Below are 17,115 nucleotides of genomic sequence, written 5' to 3'. Positions count from 1 at the left end.
AGTGGTGAAGGAACGAATTATTATACACAAAAAGTTAATAATGATGCCTGGCATATAGCAAGCCCTCAATTAATGTTAATGTCTGATGAAACTTTTTTCAAATCAGACTTTAAAAAATGAAAATGCCCAAACTTTTACCTGTTTGATTTTTTTCTGCTTTATTTACTTTTACTTTTACTTTTAAAAATATATTTTATTAATTTATTCATATTACGTCTTAATTGTTATCCCATCCCTTGTATCCTCCCATTCCTCCCTCCATTCCATTTTCTCCTTATTCCCCTCCCCTATGACTGTGACTGAGGGGGACCTCCTCCCCCTGTATATGCTCATAATTTATTCTCATTACACCCCAATAGTTACCTCCTCACTTGTATCTTCTAATTCCCGCCCTCTGTTCCTCTTTTACCCTATTTCCCTCCCCTAGACCTCCTCTCCCACCATATGGCCACAGCCTATCAGGTCTCATCCAGATAGCCTGATTCCCCTTCCTCTGTGTGCCCCCAGGCCTCCGGACCAAGGGGAAGTGATCAAATCGGGGGCACCATATTTTGTGTCAGAGAGAATCCCTACTCCCACCACAACCATGGAGAATGAGCTTCCATTGGCTAGATTCTAACAGGGGGTCTAGGTTTACTGCTTGCATTGTCCTTGGTTGATACAAAAGTTTGTGCAGGTCCCCTTCCCACCCCACCCCCGCCCACACACTCCCTGTGTCCAGACCTGCTGGCCTTGATGGTTTCCCTGTGGAGATTCTGAACCCTCTTGGGTCCTTCCCTCACTGGGTGGAGTCTTGGAGTCTCTCAGAGGACAACTATGTTGAGTAATATCCACTTATAAGTGAGCATATACCAATATACCATGCTTGTCTTTCTGGGTCTGGGTTACCTCACTCAGGAAGATCTTTTCTAGTTCCATCTTGTTTTTTGTTTGTTTGTTATTTGAAAAAGAGGGGGAGAAGAATTCTGCCAGGGTCTAGGGAAGGGGAATAAGGTGGAAGAGGGAGGAAGAGTGAGAAAAAAGTAAAGTTGGATGGGAAAGGGGAGATATGGGAAGAGAAAAATAAGAAAAAAAAAATCCAAAATAGTACTGAGGAATTTTTTTAGTCTGCTTTTCTTAAGGGACAAAGAATTTTTTTTTATTCATTATACATTCTCACTCAAGCCATACATTTGGTCATTTAAATACCCATTTTGAGATACACAGACTTCAGAATATCTTCATGGAAGACGTGAAGATTCTATTTTTAAGTAAGTAGTGCATTTTGTAAAGCAGTAATTGTAACTCTCACTTGATATAATTCACGCTCCCCCCGCCAAAGATCAGGAGCCATCATAGAAGCCTGGGTGGAAAGATTGTAAGATTGAGAGGCCAGACATGACAGGCTGAAACAGCATCTTCTGCTTATGCCATAAATGCTGCACTCATGACCTCACAGGAGCTCTGGCTACCAGGACAAGACCTACATGGAATCAAGCCAGTCAACTTTCTAGCATAGAGGGGCAAGATCACAAACATTGGCCCCTATCTAGGGCTCATTGACAGTTGATAACTTCTGGAAAAGGGAAAGTATCAGTTTATTTTTTTCGAGACAGGGTTTCTCTGTGTAGCCTTGGCTGTTCTAGACTCATTTTGTAGACCATGCTCACCTAGAACTCACAGCGATCTGCCTGCCTTTGCCTCCCAAATGCTGGGATTAAAGGCGTGCGCCAACACCGCCCAGCAAGTATCAGTTTTTAAGGTGAGGTCTCTGGTAGGTTGAACATGATCCAGTGGATGACATCACAACCATGAGTATATGGGCATTGCAAATTGGACTAGATAGGTTATAAAAAATCCAGTATATAGAGTGGGCTATGGGAAACAGATCTGGGAGGTACTAGGTAGAGAAGTGTAGGTTGAATATCATTAAAACACACTGTATACATGCAAGAAAATTTCAAAGAAGTAATACAAAAATTTACAAATATTTAAAAGATGTCTCTCTTTAAACTCAAGTATTCTTATTGCTTCCCAGTACATGATCTACACAAGGAGCTAGTGTCTCTTTCATTTCCTCCCTACTTTATCTGTCTTAGCTCTGGCGCCACATTTTCTTTATGCCCTTCCTTTTTTTGCTTCCTCTCTTCCTCCAACTCCCTGTCATGCTCTTCTCATCTTCCACGTGCTAGTATTCATCTAGAAAAACTATAGTTGTATATATACTCAAGCATCTGTCGTCTCATTGCCTAAACCTGAGCCTGCTAGTTTCCTGTATGAAAGCATACACTTACTGATGCTACTTCAGATACAGAATGACATGTCTTGTTTGGGTGCATACTGTCTCTGCCTCAGCATTCTACTTCCATCTCTTTCCTTCAAATTACTCGTCTTACCCCTCTCCCAAAGTGCTTATGAGGGCTTCTACCTTCTTTCTCAAAGTGTCTACATTTCTTCTTTCCATCACACTTTGAGGCTATAATGAACACCAGAATTCATGGGAAGAATTAGGAGTTTTCTCCTTACTACCAATGAACCTACCAACTGATTAGAAATCATAGTGATTGTTCCATTTCCTCTGCATAATGGTGAGACACATGGGGATTTAGGAGAGATCCTGCTGGGTCATTTCATGGGGCACAAACATGAAGTAATTAATTTCTCCATGCTTTAGTATTTCTACAGTGAGTTGGTAATGAATGAAATCAGAGATAAAATAAAATATATACTTCTATATGAATCCAACCCCTTTGCTCTGGATTCTATGGTTATTTCTTATCTTTATAAGCTTTATTATTTAAGAACTTGCAAATAAAACATTACACACCAAACTCCTCAAACCCAATACACATCTCAATGAACTCTTATACAGTTAGAATAGCCATGCTGAAGCTGTGAGATTAACATTGGATTTTACACTTTTGTCTAGAATTTTGATAGGGATTGCATTGGATCTGTAGACTGCTTTTGTTAATATAGTCATTTTAGCAATATTGATACTTCCAATCCATGAATATGGGCAGGCTGCATCTTCTATTTTCTTTAAAACTTACTTAAGACATTTATTCTTGAATTCCTGCTTTCTTATCTACATGGTGTTAATATCTTCCTTTTCATTTGAGTATTCCCTTTGTCAAGTATACTCATTTTAAAATTTTTTATTTTTAATTTGTTTGCTTTACACTCTGATTTTAGCCTGCTCCCTCCTCTCCTTTTGGTCCCACTCTTCCTCCCTCATCCCCCTTCTCCCTCCCTAGTCCTCAGAGTCAAGTGTATTCTTTGTCTTCTATTTTAGGTAGGGAAAAATTTTTTCGTGAACACATTTTTTTCAATTCTATCTTCTATCTTCCCAACATGACAAAGGCAATTGCAAATATTAGCTAAAAATCTGCCACTGTTTCCTTTGTTCATTTTTCTAGTCAACCTAGTCTAGACATGTTTTCCAACAGATGAAGTCCTTTCTTTTCAGAAAATCTTTATTTCCATTCCTTTGTAAGGTGATTTCACTCACCTCTGCAGAGTTCAAAGATTATCTGCTTCCTGGTCACTGAATTTATCCCTTTCATGAACACATGCATTTATCTAATTGCTGCCAACTCTACTGAGCTGTTTTATAGGCATCTAAACCTGATCATATCAAATGTGACTCTGGAAGGCAGCTCTAAATTTGCTTCTATTACAATATTATTCATCCTAATCTAATAACTTCCAAGGTGCTTAAGCCAAAAATTTATGTCATATTCGGTTTGTTTCTTTTGCTCACATACCCAGATAAAAGCATTTTGATCCGTTGATTTTACCTCCAAGTCATAACCACTGTGAAATTTGCCAAAGAATTATTTTTTTTTCTGTCCTGATTTACAATGTGGTCTAAATATCTAGTGTTTTGTGCACAATAGGTAGCAAATAAATATTTGTGAATGGTTGCTTTAGTCTTAAATCTGACCACTTTCCTTCATTCTCAGAACCAACTCCATAGTCTAAGTTCACCATCATCTATTGTATACGGTTTTTTTCTAACTGATTGTTGCTGCCAGTCTTCATTTTCATTCCGTAACTCACTAGCCTATTTGCAAATTTAAGATGATCCGTTGAATTCCAGTTCATTAGCATAAAATATAACCTTATATACCACTCTAAAAAGTATCTATCTGTTTCTACAATTTCATTTGCCACTTCTTTGTCTCATTCTCCACTGCAACCCCTCATTTTGTGGCTTAGTCTAATAGATGATCAACAAATTGATAAAAGAATAGATGGCAGGCAGTGGTCTGATGCTGTCAAGAACACACAAAAGTTTGTTTTACTCTATCTTTTCCCTTAAATGCTAAATTATCAAGTAATCTATTCTTGATTTCTCAACATTCTCACTCACCAGTTAATCTTTAAACTGCTACACTATTTTGTCCTCTATAATCTTTGTATTTCATTTCCCTTCTACATTGCCTTCCAATATACGTTACCAATTATTCAGATTTTGGAAAGAAAATAAAAGCTATTTTCCATCTGTGGTCACAATCAGTGAGCCAATACAATATTTTTTAACTTTCTCTCATTACCAGAATCACCTGGAATGCTAGTGAACTCTGCACATTCTTGTGTTCCCTTCCAAACCTTACAAGTCAGTATCTTTAGAGGAGTTCACTGAGAATTATCGTTTCCCATAAAAATCCTAGGTAAGTCCATTATAATAAGGCAAATTCTGGGGATCCTGGGAAATATTAGTTTTTAAAGAGCTTGCTGAGTGATTTAAGCCACCGAAAGACAAATACAGGCTTATAACACATGTGGTACAATGTCTGAGCTGCTTATGAGCTGAAACACAGTTCAGCAGTTCCTGTACAAAACAAGTGACCCTGAATTTGTACCACTAGACTAGACTCCTCTGTATAATATGTAGCTTTTCCAGGGAGCTCAATGTAAAAAGGCAACATATGAGAAAAGGGATGCATGTGTGTGTGTGTGTGTGTGTGTGTGTGTGTGTGTGTGTGTGTGTGTGTGTTTCTAGGTCAGACAGATAAAATATTACTGAAATGTAGCTAAGTGTAAGAGACAGGTAGGCCAACAGTATATGTTTTTGGAGGACTTTCTAAAACATTTGATGGATGAAGCCAGGACTCAGGTTGCTCAGATACATACAGACTTCTTAAAGTAAACAGCATTTATTAATGTCTCAGTTTTATATCTAGGTATTTATAAGAAATAAGATTGAAACACTTAAAAAAACCTCCAGCATAAAAGCATATGAATCAGGATTTGATTTACCTTCATTAGCAGGTTTAACTTACGAGGTCTTAGAAGGTGGATTTAGAAACATAGCTCATGTGGTCTACATTCAATTCTGACTTTTTAAAAAGTGGTATTATTATAGAAAGTAACACTCTATATCAACAGCCATGTCTCTTGTTGAGTCAGAAGCACAAAATGGGTACAGTGCTTCTGTACTGAACCTTCTGTGCCTTCATGGGGTTGGGATATAAACCAAAGCTTGCTTTCCGAGCATGTCCATACATTGGAATTCCTTGAGAGCTGTGGAAATACTGAGCCCCATTCTGAAATATGAATTTAATTGGTGGTGGTGTGCCACCACCATTGAGGTTCTCTGAAAGACTCCACCCAACAGGAGATCCAAGAAGATGCTGCGACTCACAGCCAAATTCTGGGGTGGCGCACAGGGAGTCAGAGTAATTTTTTTTAAGAGTATCTAGGTGATTCTAATGTATAGGCAAGTTTGGGACCTACTAAACTGAATATATTGAACTGCAAAGTTCAAATGTGAATCTGTGAATGAGTCAAAACTTAAGCTTTCTGTACCAAAGTTCAAGACAAACAATGAGATCAGTCTAACTGAATTTATCAACATGCAGCATGCACCTGTGGGGCATTGTTCACATAAAGCAGTGGTTCTCAATCTGTGGGCCATGCCCCTTTCATGGTCAAATAACCCTTTCACAGGGCTGCATGTCAGATATCCTGCAGATTGAATATTTACATTATGGTTCACAACAGTAACAAAATTACAGTTATGAAGTACCAACGAAAACAATTTTATGGTTGAGGGTCACCACATCATGAAAAACTGCATTATAGGGTCAAGGCACTAGGCAGGTTGAGAGCCATTGACATAAATACAGATCAACTGGTGAAAAACATCACATCAGTTATGTATGCATAGTCATACACATGAAAGCTATCACTGGTCAGCCAGGATTTAAAAATAACGTTGTCAGTTTGAACCTATATGCCCAATTAGAGTTGTCAGATAAAAATCAGAGAGCCCAAGAAGGTCTGAACTTCATATAAACAACAAATCATTTTAGTGTATGAATATTCCATGCATTATTTGGGATATGTTTATATTAAAATGTATTTACCTGGAATTCAAGTTTAACTGTGTGCCTTATAATTTTATCTACTAAACCTGCTAATCTTACCCAACACTTTAAAGGACATGCTTGTGGAGTAATTTATTAGGGGAAGAATTAAGTTCATCCTCTTATTCATTGTGTGTTTCATTTCTTGAGTTACATTGCTTGCTTGGCCACCTCAAGCTCCACATGATTCTGTACTGAGAGACAACTCTACCTTATTCTGCCTCTTCTGTCGTCTCCGTAGACGAAGGAACTCCTTATGTTGCCTGGAGACAAAGTTCACTGCTGCATACTCTAGTAAGGCAGCAAACACAAACAGTAGGCACACAGCCATCCAGATGTCAATCGCTTTCACATAGGAGACCTGAGGAACAGGGTAGGGTGAGAGAAAAAAAAAAGCTATGAAGGCTTTCTAGAAACCCTAATTCAATAGTTATGTGAATGGCACAAGTAATGGTCAAGGATTTTTTTTAACCCTTTACTTTAGAAAGCTACTGCAGCTCATGAAGAAGCAAATGTCCACCAATAGAGGGCTGGACACAGAAATTATGTGATTGGAACAGAAATACATTATTTTAAGTGAAACAACGATCTCACTCTGAAGATGTTTGCCTCATGGAAGTTAAGAGACTAAAACTTTTATCTCATAGAACCCTCTGGAGAAGAGGTGGATAATGCTATAATTTGAGGAAAAACTCTAATTTTATGTGACCCAGAATGATGAACATAATTAGCAATAATAAATCATATATCTCAAAGTAGTTAGAAAAGATGATTTTGAATCAACTTGCCAGAAAGAAATAGTAAAAGTTTAAGATGGTGGATATGCTAATTACCATGAGTTGCCTGTCACTTAACATATACATGAATCAGAATATTACATCAGGTTCTGCTCTGCAGGTCAGTAATAGCAGTCATATTCAGCAGCTGTGGGGCTTTGGGTTCAAGTTTCAGCGGTAAAAAAGAATACACTGCCAAACATCACAGGATACCACATACAAATATACCAAGAAAAAGTGCTATAACATTAAAATAAAAAAGTATAAAAGTCATGTGCTAGAACCACTCAGAAGATTGTGAGAAAGATGAGAAAATGGCCAGGAGTAGAGGATCCTTGTGACTGTTACTGCTTTGCTAAGATCAACATCTCTATCCACATTTTCACACAGTGCAGGGAGAAAACAAGAATGGGTGTTTTGACATTGCAGATTCCAGGCTGCCAAAGACACTTGTCAAAATGCCAGGTGAGCATGTACTGTTCAGTTCTAATTTGTATGGCCTTACTTATTATGTTTTTCTTCATTTACTTTTCTAAGTACTTGCTAGCCACACTTTTAAGTATTTTATATGTATATACGTGTTAAAACATATAACAATTGTGTTACCCCATTTCCTGAAATGAAAATCGCAGTAAAGAAGGATTAAACTATTACCTAAAGGCAAAAAACTAAACCTTGAAAGCCAATATTCAAACTGAAATACAGTGTGCACTAGTGTGTTTCTTTTCTAATCGCATACAGTATGGTTCCTAGCATTGCATGGCTTATGGCCCATTTCCCTTTGACTTTTATAGTATTTATCATGCCCTTTAACTTTCTTCTAATTCATCATTTCCAATGCATGCACACATAAGACTTAGGTTATTTTCAATTTCACTTCTCTGACTACAAATTTTGCTGTTGTGAGCATCCTTCTCCCCAAATAGCTGACTGTCTATGTACTTACTTGTTACATCAGGTCTGGGATGAATTACAGCAGAGCATGGTATAGAGCGTCCTTTGATTTGGTTAGAAAGTTAGCAGCAGCACAGAGGACATGAGCATAAAGTCTAGAGTGACAGTTCTCAACCTGTGGGTCATGACCCTTTAGGGGGTCAAATATCAAATATCCTATGTATCAGATATTTACATTATGAGTCTTAACAGTAGAAAATTGCAGTTAAAACATAGCAATGACATAATTTTATGGTTGGGGTCACCACAACATGAGGAACCACATTAAGGGGGGGCACATAAATTAGAAAGGTTGAGAACCACTGGTTTAGCGTGAGGAAGAAATATATCATTACAGAATGTTGTTAACATCTCCAAGTTCCTTCATCTCACTGACTCCATTATTCAGCTGTCAAATACGAACAGTCATAGTACCATAGTATTATAGTATCTTGCAGAGTTGTTTGAAGAAAATCACTTAAGGAGTTTAGAATCATGTCAACGATAGAATAACTACCAAAAAAAAATCTTGTAATCATTTGACTACATATAGGTGTGATTTTGTTAATGGAAAGAGTTTTACAAGAAAGAAATTAACAAGGAAAATACCTACAATCTTACTAGATTGTAGTTATTAATAACATTGTTATTTGGCCAGAAATTTCATATATATGTACAGGTTTTGCATCATTTTCACCCTTTTCTTTTCCCTCCAACTCCTCCGATGACTCCTCTTTCTCAATTTCATGACCTCTTTTTCTTTAATCTGTATTGTTACACACACACACACACACACACACACACACACACACACACACACATGCAAACACTCATGCACATGAACACATACACACACACACACCTCTACTGAATCCATTTAATGTTGCTCATGTATGCATGTTTAGGGCTGAACACTTGGGACTGAATAACCTATCAGGCAGATGAGTCCCTAGAGAAGACGGATTCTCTGTCTCTCAGCAGTCATTGATTCCCTGTAGCTCTTCATCTCATGTTTGGGCCTTGAGAAATTTCCCTCATCTATGTTGGTATGTCAGCTGATGTTGACATAAATGCAGGTATTGTTTAGGCCAGCTGTATTGTTGAGATTTCATAAATTTGGTCCTTTTTCATGTCAAGAAGACACTCTCTTACAGCAGGCATCCTGGTAGTGATTTATTATTTTTAAGACTGTCATCTGCTTTACACTATTTATCTTAGACAATTGGAACTACTTGCCAGTCCCATGCATATTGCTCCAAATTGGCTTTGTACTTTGCCATCTTCTTCCCCTGGAATGTACTACTATTTTTACCTGGAATGATTATTCATAGTTTGTCTGATTGAGACCAGTTCTGAGTCCCTCAGAAAACCAACCAGAAACGCCAGCTGTCCTAGTAAGTTTTCTTAAACCTTCCTTCTTTCTCTCATCTGGGTTAGGGGACACTTTCTTTATTCTCTTATTGCACTCTACTGAATTTATCGTCCCTTAGCCACCTGTTTCCTAGTCCTATCAATAGACTGTAAGCTTGTTTTGTATGTGTGTCTGGGTTAATTTGGTTATTTTTGTAGGAATGACCCTGTGCAGAATTACTCTATGTATTACCAACACAGAACCTGACAAGTTGAGGGTAAGAATGAACTATGTCTATACATATATGTGTCCAAAATGAGTGAAAATAAAAAGAGTCCATGAATTTCAGGAAGAGCTGGGAGGGTTATATGGGAGGTGTATGGAGGGAGGAAGGGAAGGGAGAAATATAACTGTATTATAATCTTAAAAATAAAAGCAATCAAGAAAGAACAAGTTATGTAGGGTGGATGGATAGATGGATAAATGAATAAGTGGAAAAAAAGAAGTAATAATCTAGCCACTTTGCATGCTTTACATTAAATCAAATAATTATAAATTATCACCTAATCTCCAAAACTTCATATATTTGAGTCCTTTAAGAGAGGCAGAGGCAGGTGGATCTCTGCAAGTTCGAGGCCAGTCAGGTCTATAAATCGAGTCCAGGACATCTAGGACTAACACAGAGAGACCCTGTCTCAAAAAAAAAAAAGTGTAATATAACAAATTTTAAGCTCTCTTAGCACACCAAGAATTTGAGAATGTTCTTCCTTAGTAAGCAATCCTTTGTCTTGCACTTGCTCATCTGAAGCAAGCATATTCTATGATAACAGAACATCACTAGTCACAATATTCCTGGTTATATATTATTCAACTGCCTGTAAATGTTTTAGATCTCATAATGAGAAGAATTTGTCAGTCCCTGAGATATACTCACAGAGTGAAGGCCAGTAGAACTGACCATCATTCTTCCTATTCCTGGTGTTTACAGCATTCAGTAATTTCTAATTACTACCAGACATAGTACCAGACGTTTCCTATTGTCCTCTGATCATCAGTAGGCTCAGCACGTATTTGGCTTCTTTTACAGCTGCTCATAAATGAATTCTTTCCCTATCTTAATGATTTTCATTGGTCTCTCAGTTTCCTTCAAATTGTGGACCTCTTTCCAGTATTCAGTATTCAGTGCTAGCGTTGAATGCATTATTCACATGGGGTTAGAGGGTGTTGGGCAATGTCTTTTACACACGATGTGATGTTCCTTGGTGTTGCTCTCTCAGGATTGCAATTCCTTTTTGTTGCTTTTAACCAGTTCTAGTGTCAGATTTTCTCCCTTTGGTGGCTAATCCTTAGAAGTTTATAGCTCACATCTTTTCCTGTCACAGTCTTTTTATGATTCTTGGGCTTACATTATCCCATAGTGAACTACTTTACTACAAACTTGCAAGATAGTTTTTCAACGGTAATTAAGCTCTCAAAATGCTGCTATGTGTCAGAGGCTTGGCTTCTTTAAAAGCATCTTTATTTTTTATTTTAATTTATTTTTATGTTTAGTTTTTTCTTTTGAGTCAGAGACTTAATACATAGGCCAGGCTTACCTAGAACTTATCATCCTCCTACCTTGGCCATCATGGCAGGTCTCCTTTTAAGATTAATTATACCAGCAAGAAGGCTCAGCAAGTAAAGCTGTCTACTGTGCCCCATGACTTCACTTTGACACTCCAGCTCCACAGTAAAATGAGAAAATCAACTCCCAAGTCGTTCTCTGACCTCCTCATGTCAATTGTAGTACACAAACTCTCAAACACACACACACACACACACACACACACACACACACACACACACACACACATAGAGTAAAGATGACAATAATAATTTTGAAGAAAGCCATTTCTAAATCGATATTACGAAACGAAAACCAACAGACATTCATAGCCTAGTGCCATATGAAAAGCACTGTACTAGGTGCTGTGAAAAGTAAATCAGAAGAGGCGAGATGACTAAGATACTTATTGATTCTTCCCAGAAGTTCTCTGATTACACTTCTGGGGACTTTGTTCACAGTAGACCAGGGAACAGTAAATCAAGGCCCAAGGGTCGGATCTGACTCACTGAATAGCTTCCAAATATTTATTGAAACACAGCCATAGTTGTTTAGTTACATATTGCTTGTGGCGACACTTATATTAAAGTGGCACAGTTGAGTAGCTGTGACAAAAACCAAAATGGCCTGCAGAGCCTAAAACACTATGTGATTATTTATGTAAAATTTTTTACCAGTTCTTAGCCTACAGGAGTTTAATGGTTAGAAGAAGCTGTAAAGACAGAATTCTGAAGATAGAAGATGGTGATACTCCATTGATTTGCATATGTGGTGCATTTTAGGGGTCCGGGTTTGATGACAGGTAGATAGGTGTAGGTTCCAGGCAGACAGAGTCATGGTTTCCATACTGTTTTCAAATGAAATATAGGCATATAAATCTTTTCATAATTTCCATACAGTTCTTTGTGCCCAAAATCAAAGATCTTATTAAAAGGCAATATTTTCCTTCCTTCCGTATCTCTCTTTCTGTTGACATTTTCTACTTTCACGTGCACCTGGTTATCTTTCAGACACTTTGGCCATATCTGTGACTCCTCTAGGGAACATCTTCTTCCATGTCTTGTGTCTTTTTAACTCTTTTTAAATTATTATTTAATTAATTTATTCAGATTACATCTTAATTGTTATCCCATCCCTTGTATCCTTCCGTTCTTCCCTCCCTCCCGCTATCACCTTATTCTCCTCCCTCTCTGTGACTGAGGGGGACCTCCTCCCCCACTATATGGTCATAGGCTATCAATTCTCATCTTGGTAGCCTGCTTATCCTTTCTCTGAGTGCCACCAGACCTCCACACCAAGGGGAAGTGGTCAAATATGGGGCACCAGAATTCATATCAGAGTCAGTCCCCACTCTCCACTCAACTGTGGAAAATGTCCTCTCCATTGGCTAGATCTGAGTAGGTGTTCGATGTTTACTGCATGTATTGTCCTTGGTTGGTGCAGTAGTTTGAGCAGACCCCTCTGGGTTCAGATCTGCCCATCAAGATGTTCTTTTTTGTAGATTTCTAGGGCCCACTGGGTCCTCCTATTTCCCCATTCTCCTATACTTCTCTCACCTAGAGTCCCAATAGGATGCCCTCACATGTGTCCCAATCTACTGGTAAGTGAAGACTTTCATGGGACATGCCTCTTGGGCTAGTAACTCTTTCTCCTTTAATTTTATGCCCTATATTCATTCTGTCAACAAATCCACCCACTTCTATAAATTTCTTATTTCTGTGTATTTGAGGGTGGCAGAAAGTGTTGTTATTGGTGGTGATGGTGTATATCCTACAACAAAGACTGGCTAACTTCTTGTGCGCCTCATTTCCTACATCAGTAAAACTCGATTTTCTAGTCCAGTTCAATACACAATGGAATGTGGAGGAAAGTATGCATGCTATTTAAGGCCCTCTAAAACATTCCTTAGGACATAATACTTCTTTTTAAAAATTTTTTTATTATTACTTTATTCTTGTTACATCTCAATGGTTATCCCATCCCTTGTGTCCACCCATTCTTCCCTCCCTCCCCCTTCCCCTTATTCCCCTCCCCTATGACTGTTCCTGACGGGGATTACCTCCCCCTGTATATGCTCATAGGGTATCAAGTCTCTTCTAGGTAACCTGCTGTCCTTCCTCTGAGTGCCACCAGGTCTCCCCCTCCAGGGGACATGGTCAAATGTGAGGCACCAGAGTATGTGAGAAAGTCATATCCCACTCTCCACTCAAGTGTGGAGAATGTTCTGACCATTGGCTAGATCTGGGTAGGGGTTTAAAGTTTACCTCCTGTATTGTCCTTGGCTGGTGCCTTAGTTTGAGCGGGACTCCTGGGCCCAAATCTGCCTATCATATTGTTCTACTTGTAGGTTTCTAGGACCCTCTGGATCCTTCTACTTTGCCATTCTCCAGAAGATGCTCCAGTGCACAACAAAAAAATTTGCTCAACCATGTTCATAGCAGCCTTATTCATAATAGCCAGATCACGGAAACAGCCTAAGTGTCCCTCAGTAGAAGAATGGATAAAGAAACTGTGGTACATATACACTATGGAATACTACTCAGCTATTAAAACCAAGGATTTCCCAAAATTTGTGGATAAATGGATTGAGCTAGAAATGATCATAATGAGTGAGTTAACCCAGAAGCAGAAAGACTTAAATGGTATATACTCACTTATGTCTGCATACTAGCCCAGGGGGCATGTCCCACCAAAGCCTTCACTTACCAGGAAACTGGGACAGATGGGAGGACATCCTATTGGGACTCTAGATGAGAGAAGCATGGGACATAATACTTCTTAACCCTTAGGCCATGTCTTTCATTTAAGAGAGCAGTTCCATACGATAGAAGAAGTCAGGTCTGTCAAAAACCCAGGGCCATCTCCTCCCAAGTAGGGTGTAATATAAATGAGAAAGAATCTTTCCTTGCACTCATCCATTGATTTCAGCTTTTTGTAATTCCAAAGTCATCTCCCAGCCATGACATCTCCTTTGCTCTTGTGCTTGTTCTAAAATGCCTACAGTTATTTGTAGAGCCTAAGTAAATGTACCCTCATCCATTTATTTTATTAGAGTCCTCTCACTAGCAACTCTTACCATTGGTTCTTTCCTTGCCTTCACCTCTAGTATTCAGTCTGACGTAGAATCTTCACTTTTCTATCTGCAAAGCACCCCCATGTTTTCTCCTTATTTCTCATTCCAAAAATGTCTTTACAGTCTCAGCTCTTAACTCGTTGATCTGGCTATTGTAACGATAGGTCCCTTTGCATTCAGTACCTCCTAGTGTCACTTTGCCCTTTGTCTTCTGTGGGATAAATTTCAAAACACCAATTTTAATTAGAAACACATGTGCTTAAGTGTTACTATGGCTGCCTCTTCTGGGTTCTGGGATTCAAGATATTGTACAGTATGTGTCTGCCCTAGTTATTTAACTTTATCCTACTCTTCCATATCACAAACTTTGCACTTTCTTTAAGCAATTCTACTCACCCCCAGGAAGACAACTCCATTCCCGCTATGACTCATAGTTTACATCAACAGTTTCCAAAGCAAGGGAGTGATTTTGCACCTCAGGGGAAACCTAGTAATATCTGCAGATACTTTTACTTGTCACAACCACTGGGAGGTGCTACTAGTATGGGTCAGGGATGCTAATACATATCCTATAAAGCCCAGGATTTCCCCAGCCACAAGTTCTTCAGTCCAAATGCTAGCAATTTTTGAGTTGAAAAACCCCAAGGTTAAGAAATAGAATAAATGCTTCCAACCCCCTAGAACCTGTGTCCAGTCCAGTGAATCCTAATTCATGGTGATGCTCCTCTCAAGAACACTAGGCAATATCTGAAGCTGAAATGAGGAGCACAGGGTATAGAAATATCTAGTGCCAAATGTGAATGCTCTTATTGGATTCAGAAATCCTGCTTAGAATTGTTTGACCACTATGTAATTCTCACATTTCTCTGTATTTATTTCCAGATAATTACTAAAGAAGTAGCTCAAATTCTATCTTCACTATGATGCTTTCTCTGCCCACTGTGGTCTCACTCATCTTTGGGTTTTATAATGTATTTATAGTTACTTGACCCAGTTTAGTGTTCATGCATGTGTGTTTTATCTACAAAACTGAAGTAAAGAATATTTTCAGGATAAAAATTCAGTACCTTTCTATCTATGCCACTGAGGACCAGGCTTTCAGCTGTTAGTAAGTGCCCATGATCTGCTTTTGACTGACAAATTCTCCAAGAACACAGAAATTCAAATTTCTTTCACAATCACCATTTCATATGAAGAGTGAACTAGGAAGAATATAACTAAATGAAGGATAAATTTAGGTCATTTAAATAATTATTAATTATTGATTAATAATAATATTTATTACTATTTTAGAATGATGCTGCCCCCAGTTACTTATGAGGCTGAGGCAGAAAGAGCACTTGAGTGCAGAAGTTCTGGGCTATAGTGTCCTATGCCCACCACTTGTCAGATACCTGGAGTGGGGAACCACCAGGTAGCCTAAGGTCTGCAACAGCCCAGGATGGAAAGGTGCAGGTCAGACCTCTTGTGCTGCTCAATAGTCATGGATTTTAGAGCTGTTAGATAATGGTGTTCATGTGACTCTGGGTCTGTTTTCACTAAGGGAAAGAAGATTTATTATATTTTTATAGCTTTACAGATCAAAGAGCTTATGACCTATCTGGTGGAAAACTAGAGCCAAGCGGGTTGTTTTGGTTTTCTTGGTGCTAGTTAAGCACCTAGATGTTGTAGTTACTGTTGCTTTGGATCATGTCAACATTCCTTAGATGCAATTCTCACTGATGCTTTTTCAATGTTCCTCATGTTTTTGAAAACTTGAGAATGTTTTCTCAAGCCAGTGTTTCATCGATTACACACTCAACTCAATTTCAAAGTCATGAGTTTATTTACTTGTATCCTATTTTCTGTATTCAGACGCTACAGCATTTCCCAAGACAAGAGGCCCATTTGTTTATGAGTTGGAGTATTTTCTATTCCACATTGATTCCCCAGGACAGAATTATGGGTTATCATTTTACAACTATTCTCTTCGTTCCTCAAGCAAGCATTTCCCTAGGACAGTGTGTCAGGTAAAGTACATTCCTAGCCAGTAGGCTGACCTCAGAGAGCTGTGACATTCCTTTAGAAGCCAATAAAAGTGATTGTTTATGAACATGTACAGAGAGAAGTTTCCTGTAGTAGAGAGGATTCCCAAATGACTATGATCAACTAAGCATTCATGAATAGAAAAGAAGCAAAGTGATATTCATTGGACAATCGTAATGTCCCCAGCTATCTTTCCTTTGTGTTGGAAGATAGAAGGTGTATGTGTATGTATGTGGCAGGGATATGCATGCCTATGTGCACACATGTGGAGGCTAGAGAAAGAAGTCAGGAGTCTTTTTCTATCACTCTCCATCTTATTTTCTTGAGGAGTCTCTCACTGAACCTAAAGATCACTATTTCAACTAGGATGATTGGCTGGTCAGCAAGATCCCAGTGTCTCTGTTATCTGACATTTGGAATACAGACCTGCATAGCCAAATAGATCTTTTATGTAGGTACTAGTGATTTAAACTCTGGAATTCCTGTTTTCACAGCAAGAACACTCACTTGCTGAGCCATCTCCCAGCCCTATTTTTTTCTTTTAAGAGCAATTATCTTTCAAAGCCTCCTGCTTGCATCATTGTTTAGTTTTCCTCAAACTATGCACAAATTGGTAAGACAGAAAAAAAGCTCTTTGGTTCTGTACAGAGCAATTTCATTTTATAAAACTTAGAAGAGAGAGTTTTGAAATGAACTTTTGTTAATGTTTGTTGAAATTAAGGCTACCCGTTGGCCAGAGTAGCTTGAACAACTTCCACTATATGGAGTAGAAGCTTCTCGCATCTCTAATCAACTTATGTTTTGCTGGATGTTATGAAGTATACCAGCCCTATCTCCACCCCAAGTTCAAGAATGGAAGATGAGTTTATTAAATGCACTGTAAAATCATATAACACTAAAAATCAACAAGTATGGAAAGAAGAATTCTGGCTTTGTTTTTTTCTTTTGTTTCTTATCTGTATTCACTTATTACATCATCCAAAAATAGACAGTTAAATTAA

At 38.4% G+C, this 17,115-nt stretch overlaps 1 protein-coding gene across 3 annotated transcripts in view; it reads right to left on the bottom strand.

The window, feature by feature from the left end:
* Glra2 (glycine receptor alpha 2) overlaps positions 1-17,115 on the bottom strand; it is a 217,055-nt gene that overhangs the window by 48,374 nt on the left and 151,566 nt on the right. For all 3 annotated transcript variants that reach the window (XM_051141583.1, XM_051141582.1, XM_051141584.1), the window contains one exon: positions 6,565-6,714. In XM_051141583.1, the coding sequence (XP_050997540.1) occupies positions 6,565-6,714 (150 nt within the window). The remainder of the gene's footprint in view (positions 1-6,564; positions 6,715-17,115) is intronic.

The sequence above is a fragment of the Acomys russatus genome, chromosome X (genome assembly GCF_903995435.1).
Source record: "Acomys russatus chromosome X, mAcoRus1.1, whole genome shotgun sequence".
Classification (NCBI taxonomy): Eukaryota; Metazoa; Chordata; class Mammalia; order Rodentia; family Muridae; genus Acomys; species Acomys russatus.
The sequence above is the reverse complement of the archived record's forward strand: the minus strand, read 5'-3'. Positions and strand labels throughout refer to the sequence as shown.